The sequence below is a fragment of the Trachemys scripta genome, chromosome 3 (genome assembly GCF_013100865.1).
Source record: "Trachemys scripta elegans isolate TJP31775 chromosome 3, CAS_Tse_1.0, whole genome shotgun sequence".
Lineage (NCBI taxonomy): Eukaryota > Metazoa > Chordata > Testudines > Emydidae > Trachemys > Trachemys scripta.
In genome coordinates, this window is record NC_048300.1 from 147,257,745 (window position 1) to 147,274,235 (window position 16,491).

Genomic DNA, 16,491 nt, shown 5'->3' on the forward strand with positions numbered 1-16,491 from the left:
ACCTCAGGGATTTCTTCAATTTAATGTGCAACTTTTATTTATTTATTTTCAATGGAAGGTGCACTTGGAGTATTCTGGTTCCTCTTCTGGATCTGGTTGGTGAGTGATACTCCGGAAACTCACAGAAGAATCTCTCCCATTGAAAGGGAATATATTCTTTCTTCCCTCAAAGATCAGGTATGTAGCTTTGATGCAGCTTTTCTTATTTAAATAAGAGTAGGAGCTACTGAGGGACAAACCTGCCATAATGTTGAAAGAAAAATTGAAGCTTAGATCAACATTCTTAATCTGAAGCAACTGAGTAAACTTTAATAATAATAAAAAAATCAAATAAAACAAAGGATGTTAAGATACTGGACTGTTAGATCAGTGAGAAACAATCATTAGTCATGAAAAGAGATATACCTGGTAAAAAGAAAGCAAGTTTACCCTTGAATATGTTTAATCAAAAAGTAATGTGAATGCATGTTCATTTTGTAAATATCCCCAAAAGGTGAATGCAGTATGACAACATACACAGGTGCATGCCATCCACATTTTCTAGCAACATGGGTCTCCTGTTAATGCATTGATTTGCATTACAACATACCTTTTTCTGCCTGGACAGTGTAGGGATGTATAATTAAAAGAGAGTAATTGGGAAATGCAGACTCTAGAAATTGAGTTTGCTTCTGTGTCTAATTTTGCATAAAAGATACTGTGATCGACAAAAATACTTCATACTAAAATGGATTTAAAATAAAAAAAGTGGAGCTCTTGTTTGCAGATCAGTGAACTGAGATACCGGAATCACACTGTTTGGCATTTTAAAAAAAGCTTTGTTTGGCCTTGTAAGTGTGCGCAGACTCCCCGGCGGCGCCTCCTGCTGGTTGTCCTCGGGGAATTAGCATTCAGCCTCTAGAGCACCCTCTTCAGGCCAGTATCTTGCTGCCACTGCTGGCCCCCATGTCCCTCCCAGGACCCTAGTGCCCCTTTGACTGGGTGCTGTCCCCTGGCAGTACCCCCAAAGTTCTGGGTCTCCCTCTCCCAGGGGAACCCCCACCCGCTATCCCCACTTCGCCTCAGTTTTGGCTACTGCCCAGTCTCCATCTATCCCCCGTTCACTGGGGCAGACTGCAGTATAAGCCACTCATCACAGGCAAAGGGGTTCGGACCTGCTTCCTCTGCCTACCCATGGGCTGCCCCGTTGCAACCCTGCACCTATTCAGCCTATAGTCAGGCCTGTAGCCTGGGGCTTTCCAGGCCGGAGCTCCCAGCTCCCCTGCTCCCAATCTAGGTGTCTTGCTTCGGTCCCTGCAGCCAGGGGACCTACAAGCAGAGGGAGACTTACTGGGCTTCTGGCTCACAGCCTCCTATGGGGGCCAGCTGGGTCTGATTGGGGCATGGCCACAGCTGAGCCTACTTTCCCCAATCAGCCCAGGCTTCTTGCCCCAGCCCCTCTCCTGGGCTGTTTCAAGCCCCGCAGGGCAGGAGCGGGTAACCACCCCACTACAGGCCTGTTAGCATATAATGTCACATTTTGATAAGTGATTTGGGTGCATACAGGAACACTTACATAATTCAGAACATGAATGGACTCAAATGATTATTAACTACAAGACATGCAAGCATTATACGTTGAGTGTCTATGGTGCTCTCACTGCTCAAGATCTCAGAATAGGAGAGATTCAGTTCACATGTGTTTGAGGAGTGACTTTAAGTCCCTAATTGTTGATAATAGTAAGGAGGGAGTAATTGAGTTGTTATAAAAAGAACAGGAGTACTTGTGGCACCTTAGAGACTAACCAATTTATTTGAACATAAGCTTTTGTGGGCTACAGCCCACTTCTTCAGATGCATAGAATGGAACATATAGTAAGGAGATCTATATATACATACAGAACATACAGGTGGAAGTAGCCATATCAACTCTAAGAGGCTAATTAATTAAGATGAACTATAATCAGCAGGAGAAAAAAAACTTGTAGTGATAATCAAGATGGCTCATTTCAGACAGTTGACAAGAGGTGTGAGGATGTTTAACATAGGGAAATAGATTCAATTTGTGTAATGACTCCACCATTCCCAGTCTCTATTCAAGCCTAAATTAATGGTATCTAGTTTGCATATTAATTAAAGTTCAGCAGTTTCTCATTGGAGTCTGTTTTTGAAGCTTTTCTGTTGCAAAATTGCCACCTTTAAGTCTGCTACTGAGTGACCAGAGAAGTTGAAGTGTTCTCCTACTGGGTTTTGAATGTTATGATTCCTGATGTCAGATTTGTGTCCATTTATTCAGGGGCTCATTCACCTGCACATCTACCAATGTGATCTGTGCCAGCAATGCCCCTCTGCCATGTACATTGGCCAAACCGGACAGTCTCTACGCAAAAGAATAAATGGACACCAAATTCGGGACAAACTGCTGAGAAATAGGATTAATCAGATAATGTCACACCTACACACCCCAAAACTGGTGGTTTTCTCCCCTAAGATATACCAGACCAGCAACAAAAGTAAACTTCTGTTTCACCACACTTGGCTAACAAGAAGTCAGAAAAGCAGTTTCCTTAGGCATTCCAGTCCTTGTATCACCACCAAAAACACTAGACTTAAAGATGAGTGGTTCTTTAAAACCAATTTAATCAAATAAAAGGTTCTTCTGATCCCAAAGGACCAGCCACACACCCAGGTCAATATATAACTCAGATCTTACACAATAATCACACTGTTGCCAATCCTTTAGTATCTAAAGGTTTATTTATAAAAAGAAAGAAAGAAAGGTGAGTTAAAATTGGTTAAAGGAATCAAGTACATACAATAATTGCAACGTTCTTCTTTCAGGCTTATAGCAGTGATGGAATAAACTGTTGGCTTAAGTCAAGTCTCTGGTAGCTTCCAAATCATTGGAAGGTCCTCAATCCCTTGGTTAGAATGCTCCCATTTGTATAAGTCCATAGTCCAGAGGCTTGAGCAGGAAAGAGGCAAAATGGAGATCTTTCCAGCGCCTTTTATAACTTCTCTCAAGGGAAGGGAATCCCATTGTTCTTACTGTGGAAAATTACAGGTAAAAGATGGAGTTTGGAGTCACATGGGCAAGTCACATGTCCATGCATGACTTCACTTAGTGATGGGGGGAGTCCATTAAGAGTAGATGGACATCTTCCATTGTAAGTTAAGTGTTCTTTAATGGGCCATTCTACTTGAATAGTTCCTTAACAATGTGCTGGCTAAACACCTTGTTGGTGTTACCCAGAAGCAAACACCTTAGAAATACAAGTACATAGTTAATATTCCTAACTTCAGCTACAAAAATGATACATGCATACAAATAGCATAATCATATTCAGTGAATCAGAACGTTTCCATTGACTTCTTACATGCCACATTTCGAACAAGATTTGTTGCACTTGTATAACAGTGGTAGCAACGATCTACGTGGTCATAATTTAATCAGATAATGTCACACCTACATACCAAAGTAACTGAGGGAATAAACCCACTTTTGTATTATTGGTTTCGGTAGGGTTTCAGCTGCAGTAGCTTTTTAAATAAAAAGGCAAAAAATATGGCCTAATAATTGACTCCATAATAGATTTCTGACTTTCCATTTGCTTCCTAATTTGTCAAGTTTTGTTTAGTTCAGTTACTATAATTAACTATAAAGAACACACATTTAAGGATTCGGGCTGAGTTTGAATGTGCTCTTCAGAATGCAAAATAATCAGATTTAGGTAAGGTTCAAAATATCTTGAATAAATATTCCTAGGAGTTGTCCTGATTATTCCCCTCCATTTTCCTAGCTTTCTACTCAGAAGTCTGTACCATGGGAACCCATGTTGAAATCCCTTCCACTCTGGGCTATTGTAGTGGCACACTTTTCTTATAACTGGACTTTCTACACTCTTCTCACACTATTGCCTACGTACATGAAGGAGATCTTGCGGTTTGATGCACAAGAGGTGAGATAAAATGAAAATATTCCAATCCATTTCCTGTTATAGTTCTTGACTTAGTTTTTCTCTGTGTAGTAGAGTGGTGATATGGTCTAGTGTTTAGAACAGGGTACTCAGTCGGGAAGCTTGGATTCTACCCCAGATTGTCATTGACATGTCATCACTAGTCTCCACACATTGAATTTTTCCTGCTGATGTCCATTAAATTATTCCATAGCTACTAACATTGTTTAATTGCACTGTCTCCTCTCTGCACTGTTCTTTTTGTTTTTGTTTGTGTTCTGGAAAAAAAATGTAAGAAAAGGACAAAGTAGGAGCCCAGTGGAACAGGGAAGGGGAGAAAATACAATTCCTAAATAAATACTTCTCATTATTTATTAGCCCAGAAGGAAGAATCAGTGCACTGAAAGTGGCATGAATTTGAGGAACAAGAAGAGGCTACAAGTGCAGTTAGAAAATAGTAAAGTATCAGCTAATAAAATGTGTATCTCCGAGACTAAATGGATACATCTGAGATCCTATCTACACTGTAATATTTTCTGTTCCAAGGGACTTAGTTCAAGGGGCATCTATAGGGCCCTATCAAATTCACAGTCATGAAAAACTCATCACAGACCATGGAATCTGGTGCCCCTCCCCCCCCCATGAAATCTGGTCTCTTGTGTGCTTTTACCCTATACTATACAGATTTCACAGGGGAGACCAGCGTTTCTCACATTGGGGATCCTGACCCAAAAGGGAATTGCAGGGAGGTCGCAAGGTTATTTCAGGGGGTTGCAGTATTGCCACCCTTATTTCTGCACCACCTTCAGAGCTGGGTTCCCGGCCAGCAGTCGCTGCTCTCCAGCTGCCCAGCTCTGAAAGCAACACTGCTGCCAGCAGCAGTACCATAACCCCCTCTACAATAACCTTGTGGGCCGCATAACATCCCTTTTTCAGGTCAGGACCCCTACAATTACAACACCATGAAATTTCAGGTTTAAATAGCTGAAATCATGAAATTTACGATTTTTAAAATCCTATGACTGTGAAATTGACCAAAATGGACTGTGAATTTGGTAGGACCTTAGGCACCTACTACCAAATCACTTTTTCTGTTGGAATTTTTTACCTGTTACTAGAACGTCTAAGATTACTTTAACTGAAAGAGTAGGTGGGAAAATACATTTTCTCTGAATTCTTTGGAGTTTATTTTTGTTGTGCATTTGTTAGTGCTTTGTGTGCAGTCGGTTTCATGGTTTCCCCAGCATAGTCAGTTTCTCTTTGAGGTGGGATTGGTTTTCTTGTTTGTCTAGTTGGCAGGGGGTTTTTTTGGGCTGGGGGGGGAGAGGGGTTGATGGGTATTCCACCTGGCAACCAAAAAAAAAAGGGAGAGAAATGGTAAAACCAAAAATATTGGGGTTGATGTGCAGGTAAAGTATTTGAAACTGTTCATTCCTTCTGAAGCACCTAGCACTGGCCGCTGTTGGAAGACAAGATACGAGGCTAGATGGACCATTAGGGTACGTCTACACTTACCGGAGGGTCCGGCGGCAGGCAATCGATGTTCTGGGATCGATTTATCGCGTCTGGTTTAGACGCAATAAATCAATCCCGGATCGATCCCGGAAGTGCTCGCCGTCGACTCCGGTACTCCAGCTCGGCGAGAGGAGTACGCGGCATCGACGGGGGAGCCTCCCTGCCGCGTCTGGACCCGCGGTAAGTTCGGACTAAGGTACTTCGGACTAAGTTATTAACGTAGCTGAATTTGCGTACCTTAGTCCGAAGTGGGGGGTTAGTGGGGACCAGGCCTTAGTCTGACCCAGTATGGCTGTTCTTATAATCTTAAATTAGTTTTAACTCTTTTATTTGAAATCTAGGCAATGTTTTTTAATCTGATGGGATCCCTTTTAAAACATGGTATTCCTTTTCCTTTTTTCCTCCTCAGCAGAGGTAAAATACAAATCACTGTTGTAATACAGGATTTAGTTGTGCTACAAATCCAAAAATGTAACATAATTCAGGAATATGATGACAGGACATAAGAGAAAATTATAAAGTAATTGAAATTATTTAGCCTGAAAGGGGGAAACATGCTTATGCTATGTAAATACTTAAATGAGGATGATATGAGAGGGAAAACAGTTAGACACATCATAAAACAAGACTGACTGGCTGAAGTTGAACAAAAGGAACATATAATTTAGATCAGTGGTGCTCAACTGGGGATCCGGGACACCTGGGGGGCTGCCAAGCAGGGCCAGTGTTAGACTTGCTGGAGCCCAGGGTAGAAAGCCAAACCCCCAGTGCATGGTGCTGAAGCCCAGGGCCCTGAGCCCCACCAGCTGGGGCTGAAGGCGAAGCCTGAGCAGCTTAATTTCACGGGACCCCCATGCAATTGCCCTGCTTGCTACCCCCTAACGCCGGCCCTGGCTTTTATATGCAGAAAATGAGTTGTTGTGGCCCAGATGTGCCATGGAGTTTTTATAGCTTGTTGTGAGGGGCCTCAGAAAGAAAAAGGTTGAGAACCCTTGATTTAGATTTCATTTATTTGTATTACAGTAGCACCTAAAGGTTCCAATTGTGATTTGAAGCCTACTTTGCTTACAGAGGGAAATTTTCAAAGCCACAAATGGGAGCCTAGCACCTTTGACAAATGTCTCTCAGAATCTAAACAGATGAGACAGACCAAGGGAAACAGGTGACGTGGCTTGCCCGTATTCACGCAGCAGGTCAGTGAATGAGCTCAGCACCCAGGTGTCCTGATTCCTAGGTGGGTGCCCAAGCCACTTGACTGCGATGCTTATATTAAGAAGAAAGTTCCAGCATCACAGCTGAAATAGTTTGCCAGGAGAAGTAAGCAGGGAACAAATTCAGAGGTGCTCAGAGTTAAATAAGAACTTGGAAAGCATAGCTTAGTGTCCTTCCTATTTAACACAGGCCATTGGATCAGAGGACTCGGGAGCTGTTCAAGCAAGCCCATGACAGAGGTGTTTGCCACCACAGCCTTTAATTTTACTACTTTATATAAAACTGTTGCTTAAATGTTAGCAAGTAATGTGTTGAGTGCAGCTTTCCTGTATCCCTGGCGTTTTTTAAAGCAAGTTGACTTCAGACTGCCATATGTTTGACATTTAAAAAAAAAAAATCACTTGCATAAGAGTGTCGTTTTAGCCTATTGCCACACTTTCCGTTGGGAATTACATTAACATTTAAAATGCAAAGCTGCCACATAGTTTCAACACTATTCCGGTATTAGATTAGTTGTCCACCTAATAAAAGGGAATTTGTTAAAATGCTGATAGATATTTCAAAGGCACTTCAAAAGGGGGATCTTTATTGCTGAGACTGTCTCTTGATTTTAGGTGTTTTTACTTATTGCTCTTCTGAAAAGCGGAAGTTTAAAAAACAATGGGCATCATTTTTGAGTGTTGATTAGGAGGAATCCTGTTGGGATGAGACTTGTGCTTTAGTTTTCAAATATAGCAATAAGCTCTAATTTAAAATTAAATGTAATGCAGAAGTTTCTCTTCTTCCCTGATTTATTTTACATTTAATGAGTAACATAATATTTTTGTGCCTAAGAGATGTACCCCCATCCAGTGGACATCCAAACACTTCTTTAAGTCAAAGCCTAGCAACTTACCCTGCCACTACAGATAATCAGCCCTCAAGTTAAATGAAAAGGCAAAAAGGTTGAGTTAATTTGGGAACCATATAACACAGTTCAGTAGTTTAGATTTCCTACATCAGATGAACCACTTGGAATAGTACAAGGGCACACTAAGGATCCAATCCTGCTTCTGTGGAAGTCAATATGTGTGTGTTGCAGTTTGTTTAGTGGCAACACTGTAAGGGCCTGCAAGGATGTAGGAATTGCCATACTGGATAAGAAACCCCACAAAAGGCAGATTTGCGATAATCTGACCCGCCCACATTAGGTCTCAAGTAGCTCTCTAATAGATATTGGATTAAACTCTGAACCATGAGGTTTAATATAACTTTCAAAATTTTTGTTAGCCTTAAAAATTGTGACTTGGCCATTTGGTGTATGTTAACCTGACTATATAGAGTTTTTCTACTTCTTTTCTCTTTTGTCCCTTAAATTGAGTTGTTGGCTTTCATCTGACAATTATTTCCAACCCCATTTTTGTTAAACGGAATACTGATCAGACTAACTGTATGTGGTGGCCTCTGAGCAGTATTCATGCACTCATGCGTTCTAAAATGTAATAAAATAATTGTGTAAAAAATTTAATGATCTGCCTACCTTATCACCAGATATCTGATGAAAGAACAGATGGCTATCCTGTTGGCTCACTTGACATTTTTAGTAGAGCAAAGTATCTTCTTATCGCTGGAGCACAAGTGCTTTTTCCGAATATTTTATGTTTGTTTCGGTATTATAACTTAAAATAACCCTAACCTTTTTATCTCCTCTCCAGAATGGATTTTTATCTGCACTGCCTTATTTTGGGTGTTGGCTGTGTATAATCATGTCTGGTCAAATTGCTGATTACTTAAGGGACAAACAGAACTTGTCCACTGTCTGTGTGCGCAAAACATTTACCCTAATAGGTAGGTAAATTAGGTGAATAACGTGCATGCTTTTTCTTCAGTTTAGAACACTTAATGGTGCCTTGTTAGGGATAACGTAGGCATCATGAGTTTGACTCCTTACAAATGGTCTGCCGTCGGTCCAAGTATATGTGTGTTTGGGGTGGGGTGCTGTTCTTCAATGCTGGTAATCGTAGTGATCTCCGAGAGTTGCAGGGCACATGCAGAAGTTGTACCAAAATGTATGTGTTTGCTTGCTGGACTAATCATTAATATTACGCTATTTCCTAGGATTCCTTTGGACCTATGTATCTTATGTTTGACTGGTTTGATATGCACCAACAGCACCGTCCCTACCCATACGCAAACTACGCAGCTGCATAGGGCACCAGGAAATGTGGGGCACCAAATTGCCCCAGATTTCCTGGTGCCCTATGCAGCTGCGTGCTGCATCCAGCGTCAGCAGCCGGCCCAATCGCCTGGACGGCTGAGCTGGCCCCCCGTGGGCTGCGCACAGCAGGGCCCAGGAAAGCTGCCTCCGCCCTATCCCACCCCTTCCCCTCTGCCCCTGCTCTGCCCCAGCCCCGCCCCTTCCCCCCTCAAACTCCGTCCCCTAAGCTATGCATCCCGGGGAACTGCAGCAGGGGTCGGGCCCGCCCTGCACTCCCCCTGCGGGAAGTGGAGCGACCGGCCCCAGCCCACTCCGCTACGCCATACCGGCTCACAGCCATGCCGCCGGTGAGTGTTGGGGGGAGGTTCTCCTCTTTTCCCCCAAGCCTGGGAGCTGGGGGAGCAGAGCAGAGCAGGCTGGGGCCGGGTCGCTCCACTTCCCGCCACCCCGTGAGTCTGGGGTTGGGCCTAACCCTTGCTGCCTTCCTACACTGGCTGTTCCTGCCTCCCAAAGCCCTTGGGCGCAGCCCTACCCCCTGCAGAGACCTGAGACACACACACACACACACACCCCTTGGAAGCCCAGGGCCAGCCCCCGAGCAGGGAGGCTGCATAGGGCACCACAATCTCTAGGGACAGCTCTGTGCATCAATCATACATTGGTCACTTTAGCTTGGTTTGCCTTGTCTTTTTCTGTCTAGCTTTAAAATAAAAATCCCCCTTCCTATTTTAAATTCCTACTCTGCTCTTAAAAGGTGAGCTGCAAATGTTTTTACTAATTCCTTCAACTATTGGATGTGCTTATTGTCCCCAGCAACGGATGGGTTAAGAAGTGTGTTTGGCATATTTTAAGTTTACAAATCTAAATTCTTGTCTGCCGCACTGATGAGGGTACGTTATATATACATAACTGAAGAAATTAAATGTCAGACCTTTTTTTCTAAATAATAATAAACCTGCTGTTTTTTTCCCACCGATCTGCACTGAAATGTCTTCTGGGAAAAAAGTTTATCATTCCACTATGTTATCTCTAACAAGCAAAGATGAACATATCTATTTAAAGCAACTTTTGTCATCTGATTTCTCAGAAAAACAGATTCCGCTGGAGCAGAAATTTCTTTTACAGTGCTTGCATCAAAGGGTGAAATTTTCAAAGTCGCCTAAATGACTGAGGAAATCATTAAAAATCAGTGAGACTAAGGGCTTGTCTACACTGGCACTTCACAGCGCTGCAACTTTCTCGCTTAGGGCAGTGAAAAAACACCCCCCTGAGCACTGCAAGTTTCAGTGCTGTAAAATGCCAGTGTAGACAGTGCACCAGCGCTAGAAGCTATTCCCCTCATGGAGGTGGGGGGCGTTTTATAGTCGCTGGTGCCACGACTACACAGTCATGTTAAAGCGCTGCTGCGGCAGTGCTTTAACGTTACCAGTGAAGACATGTAGACCTTAACCCTGGTCTACAGTACGAACTTACATGAGTATAACTACGTTGCTCAAGGATATGGAAAATCCACACCCCTGAGTTCTGCAGTTTCACCAACTGAACTCCTGGGCTAGACAGCACTATGCTGATGGGAGGGCTTCTCCCATCGACAGAGCTACCGCCTCCCCGGAAGGTGGAGTGCCCATAGGTAGCATCTTCACTAAGCTAATCTGCGACGCTGCAGTGCTGTAACTGTAAACTAGGGTGACCAGATCACGGATGAAATATCGGGATGCGGGGGTGGGGGGAGCATAAAAAAAAAAGCAGTTTCGCAGGGGTGGGGGGCATTAGCAGGCCCCAGCCACGCTGCCGGATAGTACACAGCGCCCCAGCCACACGCGCTGCCCACTCCAGGGCAAAAGGTGGCCCCAATGCAGAGGGGGCTGGGGATAAAGAGGGCATCGGGGGGGATCAAGAGGAGGCGCTGGGAAGCACAGGAGTCCGGGTGGGCGAGGGCGTATGGCTCTAGCGGGGCCCCGGGCAGGGCACAGGCTGGATGGGCACAAGGAGGCAGAGCCCCATAGCGGGACCGGGCGGGGACAAAGCTGTCTCTCCCCTGGAAGCGGCTGCAGGAGGCCCCGAGCCCGGGGCTGGGCGCGGAACAATGTCGGTGCCTGGGAGCCGGGGACCCCGGGGGCGGCGCGGGCGTGCAGGGGGCCGGGACTGGCACAGCCGAGCCGCAGCAGCAGCCAGTCTCTCGAGCGCCTCCCCAGGGCTCCGGGCAGCGGGTGGGAGCCAGGGCTTTTCCCGGTCCCGCGGAGCCTCCCGGCCGCCCTGGGCACATGCGGCGCGTCCCGCTGCCGGCAGGGAGCCCCACGCCTCTCCCGCTCGGCTGCGCTCTAGCAGCTCCTTCTCAACAGGGCGAGCCGCTTGGAGCGCAGCCGAGCAGGAGAGGTGCGGGGCTCCCCAGCAGCGGCGGGGAAGTTCATGGGTTCCGGGGACCCCGGCCAGCTCCTCGCCCCTGTCCGCCGGCCGCCCCGCCTGGGAAAAGTCTCACCCCCGCAGCTCCTCTCTCCCGCGCGTCTCCGGCGACCCACGCCCCCAGGCCGCGCCGCCCACCTGGGCCAGAGCCAGCCCGGGCTGCTGCCTGCACGCAGCCTGGGCCATGCCCAGCTAGCCCCCGGCAGCCACAGCAACTTTTCCTTCCCCTCCTGCTCTCCTGGTAGATACCCAACCCTCCTTCCTCCATCCCCCCTCCACACATCCCTCCTCCTAACCGCCTCCCTCCATCCCCCTCACATCCCACGCAGCACCGCACACTGGTGTCTGGCGGCCTCCCTCCAGCTCTTGCACAGCCACCATACAGCTGATCAGCGGCGCGCAAGCCTGGGAGGGAGGGGAATGCGGGCTGCGTGCTTGGGGAAGAGGCGGGGCCAGGGAGGGGATTTGAGGAGGGATCCAATGGGGGAAGGGGGGGGCATGAGTGCTGGAGCGGAGGGCAAATGTGCTTTTTTTGTCCAGTGTCCCGTCCAAACATTGGTCGGGACGCGGGACAAAGAAGCAAATATCGGGACAGTCCCGATAAAATCGGGACATCTGGTCACCTAGTGTAAACCAGCCCTTAGACTCGTAAATTACTATCTGTAATTCAATGCTCTTTAGAATGTTATTAAGTGGGTATCATAGACTAATCTTGGTATCTTCCAGGTTGCAGTACCTGGCTGATTTTAGTCACCCATGCCCAAGAAAATCTCTAATTGTTGCAATTTTTGTAAGTGCCTGTAAATTAGAGGAAAAACAGCTAATTAACAAAGCTGAGGAAGGAGTAAAAATTCTGACAGGACATTTTGAAATCCAGGCCAGCAAAACTCAAAATGAAAAATCCAGAAATACACATTTTAAAAAGAAATTCTCTCCTTTCCCTAAGATTCCTTAACAAGATACGTTTAGCTTGAAAAAGACATCATTAAGACATATCTTCATCCTTTTATGCAACCACATCTATCTGTGGTAAAGAGGGCAAGGAATGATTCATAGTTTCCAAATGTATTGCTAGAGCATATATTTTTAACTTTTTTACAACTGACTGCCATCTTTTCAGTATCCAAGTGTTGTGGCATATCAGTACATTGACAAAACTCACATAAATCCGGAAACTTGTGATTTGGTTGCATGCTTGTATGTCTCAAGATGCTCCAGAACTTACCTATTGTAAAGAGCCCATTGGAAAGAGCTGACAAAATACTGCATCAAAATTTTCTAAAGCTAACACTTTTGAGGAACATATGGGGTTACCATTTGAAACTGACTATCTAAAGTAATGTCTTGTAATAGCAAGCTGTTCCATTAGAGTGTACTTACAGATAGTATAATGTCTGAATCCCACTACAGAATTCATAATCTCTTGTTCCTGCTTGGTATCTGATGGTTTGCAAAGCTCAGACTATTTTGACTAATTACATATAGTTGCTTGAAGACCAGAAAGTATTTGCAGACGTTCCTTTGAATTTGAATGGTGGTTTGGTTCACCCTTATTTCCTATTTGCAAATATTCATGCAAATGAGTTTCTGGTCACTCAAATGGTTGAGGAATGGCTGTTCTCCACATGAAGAGAACAATGCTGTATTGGCATTTGAATGGGGGTATTTGTGCCCAAACATCAGTATTCATTATTCACCTTTCGTTGTTCATTATTCTCCTGTCTTAAAAAGTTTGTCACCCCTGAGGGAGCAGAAACAATACATGTGACTTAAGTGACCAGTCAAACTAAACAGCTGACAAACACCCACAGGCTGAAAGTTGGTCAAATCATCTGTTTACACAATTACAGATAATGAATACACTTGCAGAAGTCAGGATCAGTTCATCAAAAAGAAAAGTGTTCAATTTGGATAACTTATTCATCACATATAATTCACACAGCTCTAGTCTTCCCCCATTTTATCTGCTATTGCAGCCTCTGTTAATTTTATCATAGTGTATACATAAAATTGACCAGATCTGATAAGACTGGACTGATCAGTATAATTTCTGATGACCTTTCATCCAATTAAAGTTTGCTCTCCTATCTGCCACCGGTATGGACTTCAATGGGTTCATGCAGCACAGACATCCTGGATTCTCTTCTAATGGAGCCATAAAAATGCAAATCTCCATTTTAATTTAAATAGTACCATGCTATGTTTTGTGCACTAGGTGGCAGTAGTAATATAGAAAATACACCTAAGTACCTAACTTCGTTTTAGGTTCTTTGTATGATAAATAACATTAAGCATCTCTGTGGTGGTAAGAGTCTGGAGGTTTCTAAATGATGTTGTTGTTTTTAGGAATGATTGGACCTGCAGTATTTTTAGTAGCAGCTGGATTCATTGGCTGTGACTACACATTGGCTGTTGCATTCCTAACCATATCAACAACACTAGGAGGCTTTTGTACATCTGGTTTTGGCATCAACCACCTGGACATAGCACCGTCGTAAGTATTGCTAAAGCTGGTTTTAATACAGATGACATTTTGATGATCTTCATCATGAATTAACACTAAAGCTGAGTGATGTGTTCCCTTTAGTGTTAAATATTAACAATGGTGAAGCATTATAACCTTTTAGAAAGGTTATTTGCATTTGAAAAACATGCTGTATAAATTGGTCAGATGTTACTGTGTCATAAGCAGGCAGTATGTAGTCACTGGCTATGAGCAGATCAATCCATATGTACAATTATTTTTCAGTAATTGTGTAATTTTTCAAAATAGAAGGCTAGATTCTAATCCAGAGGTGGGCAAACTATGGCCCACGGGACCGTCCTGCCCGGCCCCTGAGCTCCCAGCCAGGGAGGCGAGCCCCCGGCCCCTCCCCCGCTGGACCCCCTCTCCCGCAGCCACTCCACCGTGCAGGCAGCGCTCTGGGCGGTGGAGCTGCGCGCTCCTGCGAAGCAGAGTGGCAGCATCTCTAGCTCTGGGCAGCGTGGCAGCCAGACATGCTGCTCTGCTTAGCGTGGCTGGGGCTGGGGGGTTATATAAGGGACGGGAGATGCCGGGGGGGCAGTCAGGAAGCAGGGGGTGGTTGGATGGGGTGGAGGTTTGGGGGTGGCGGTCAGGGGATGGGGAAGGGGGGGGTTGGATAGGCGTGGGGTCCCGGGGGGCCTGTCTGGGGACAGGGGTGTGGATGGGATCGGGGAGTCAGGGGACTGGGAGCAGGGGGGTTGGATAGGGGGTGGGCTCCCGGGAGGGCAGTTGGGGGGGGGGGGGGTCCGGGGGGGGGCCGTTAGGGGGACAAGTAGGGGGGGGGTTGGATGAGGCGGGTGTTCTGAGAGGGACAGTCAGGGGGGCAGGAAGTGGGAGGGGGCAGATAGGGGGTGGGGGCCAGGCTGTTTGGGGAGGCACAGCCTTCCTTACCTGGCCCTCCACACAGTTTTGCAATCCCAGTGTGGCCCTTGGGCCAAAAAGTTTGCCTACCCCTGTTCTAATCTGTGTTTCTGTGACTTGTACAAGACTGGAGCCTGGCAGATCTCCCTTCCTAAAAGATTTATCTGTACTCTTTAGATGTCCACATACATACCGAATAATGACCAGTTGAAGAAATACACAGCTCTGTTTGATTTACCCTCATACGCAGGACACTAGTGAAGTACAGGATTTCTACACTTATCAGGGCAGATTCTCTGCTGTGCAAGGCCTCTGGGCACAGCAAAGCAGAAGGGGATGAACAGAATGGGCTGCTCTGGCTTGTGCCAGCTGTCTGTGACCCCCCCACCTTCAGGGAGCTGTGGATTAATGGTTTGAGCACTGTACTTGGAGTCTTGTAGTTTTAGTTTCTATTCTAATGTCTGCCACAGGAAGCATAGCCGGATTTTGGTCACTCTGCCACCCCAGTCTTTGTGCTGGTAGCTGAGTGGAGGGAGGCTAACAGTCAGCTGTACTGATTCTGTCTCCCTTGGGGATTCCCCACACTGGGGACTTGTGTGTGGTTTCTGCTTCCTCTGCACCATCTGATTAATTGCAGGTGTCAGGAAGGAATTTCCTCTCTGACAATCTACTGCACAGTTGTTGTTTGTTTTGGGGTTTTTTGTTTTGTGTTTTTCCCCATGCTTTTGGCTTCTTCTAACTTAGCAGCAGGGTGAGACTTGGATTCTGATGGGGTCATCCTCAGCTATGCATGTTTATAAATACTATATGCATGAAATCTATTGAAGGGTCATGGCTGATTCCAGTAGGCCGTATGGTGGTATTACTTTAATGTGGTATTACTGTTGTTCTTCAAAGATGCAATTCACCTAGCTTCCCAAAGTGGAGAATTAATTGTAAGAGAGGTGGTCAAGATAAAAAAAAATCTGAAATTTCCTTCTTTTTCAACAAAAGATTAATCTAAGTGTTCAAAAGGAAATCAGGTGATGTGCAGGATTCTGGGCTACACGTTGAACTCCTCAAACCAGCTCCACAGTTTACTATTGGAGAAAGATTTCAGTGATGCTCTCTGCGTTCTTAAAAGTCAAAGATTTGGTGTAAACCTCTTGGAGAGAAGTGGCATTATGAACAAAGGAGACTGAGGAGCACAGAAGACAGGCTGTGGACTGTTAACAAATATTGCTTGTGAACACTGCCTCACAGACACAACAGACAAATTCCTAAAATCTCAATAAATCCCATCTCTTGCCCTGAATCATTGGCCTCGTATTGATTGGTGTGTATGTAATATATATAATATACACACACACACACTCACTCTTACACCACCATCTTTCTAGATGGCTGGCTGCCATATATATACACCAAAAAACGACATTAAAAAATATTAGGATTGCAAAGTAAGGCACTCAAGATAGGCAATGACTGAATTAAGGTTGCCTGTACCGCCATAGTGCAGGCCTCTTGCATTATATGTAATCATGTCATTAAAGACTATACTATCTTTTCCACAGGACTCTTGTCTCATTCATTCCACAGAATGACAGTGTTCCCTTAATGAGCAGCTATTCAATATTTTGTTTTGTCCCCACTGTTCAGATCCCAGGCCTTATATTCAGCACACAATTCAAACTCTGCTCCAAAGACAGAATTATTAATTTCCTCATGGGCTTTTCTGTGGTGCTCATCACTATAGTTTGAGTTTTTCACATACGCTAATTACTTTATCTTTGCAAAACTTCTGTGAGATAAGGGCAGGGCCGGCTCCAGGGACCAGTGAAGGAAGCAGGTGTTTGGGGCGGCCA

General features: G+C 45.2%; 1 protein-coding gene across 2 annotated transcripts in view; it reads left to right on the forward strand.

Moving 5' to 3' along the window:
- The window catches only part of SLC17A5 (solute carrier family 17 member 5), a 38,446-nt gene that overhangs the window by 13,600 nt on the left and 8,355 nt on the right, over window positions 1–16,491 (forward strand). The window contains exons 6-10 of one of the 2 annotated variants that reach the window (XM_034766201.1): window positions 59–177; window positions 3,780–3,938; window positions 8,357–8,489; window positions 13,609–13,756; window positions 15,641–15,970. In XM_034766201.1, coding sequence (XP_034622092.1) covers window positions 59–177; window positions 3,780–3,938; window positions 8,357–8,489; window positions 13,609–13,756; window positions 15,641–15,650 — 569 coding nt within the window. In that variant the 3' untranslated portion in view covers window positions 15,651–15,970. Of the gene's footprint in view, window positions 1–58; window positions 178–3,779; window positions 3,939–8,356; window positions 8,490–13,608; window positions 13,757–15,640; window positions 15,971–16,491 lie in introns of those variants that run through there. The other variant, XM_034766200.1, reaches the window with a different exon arrangement.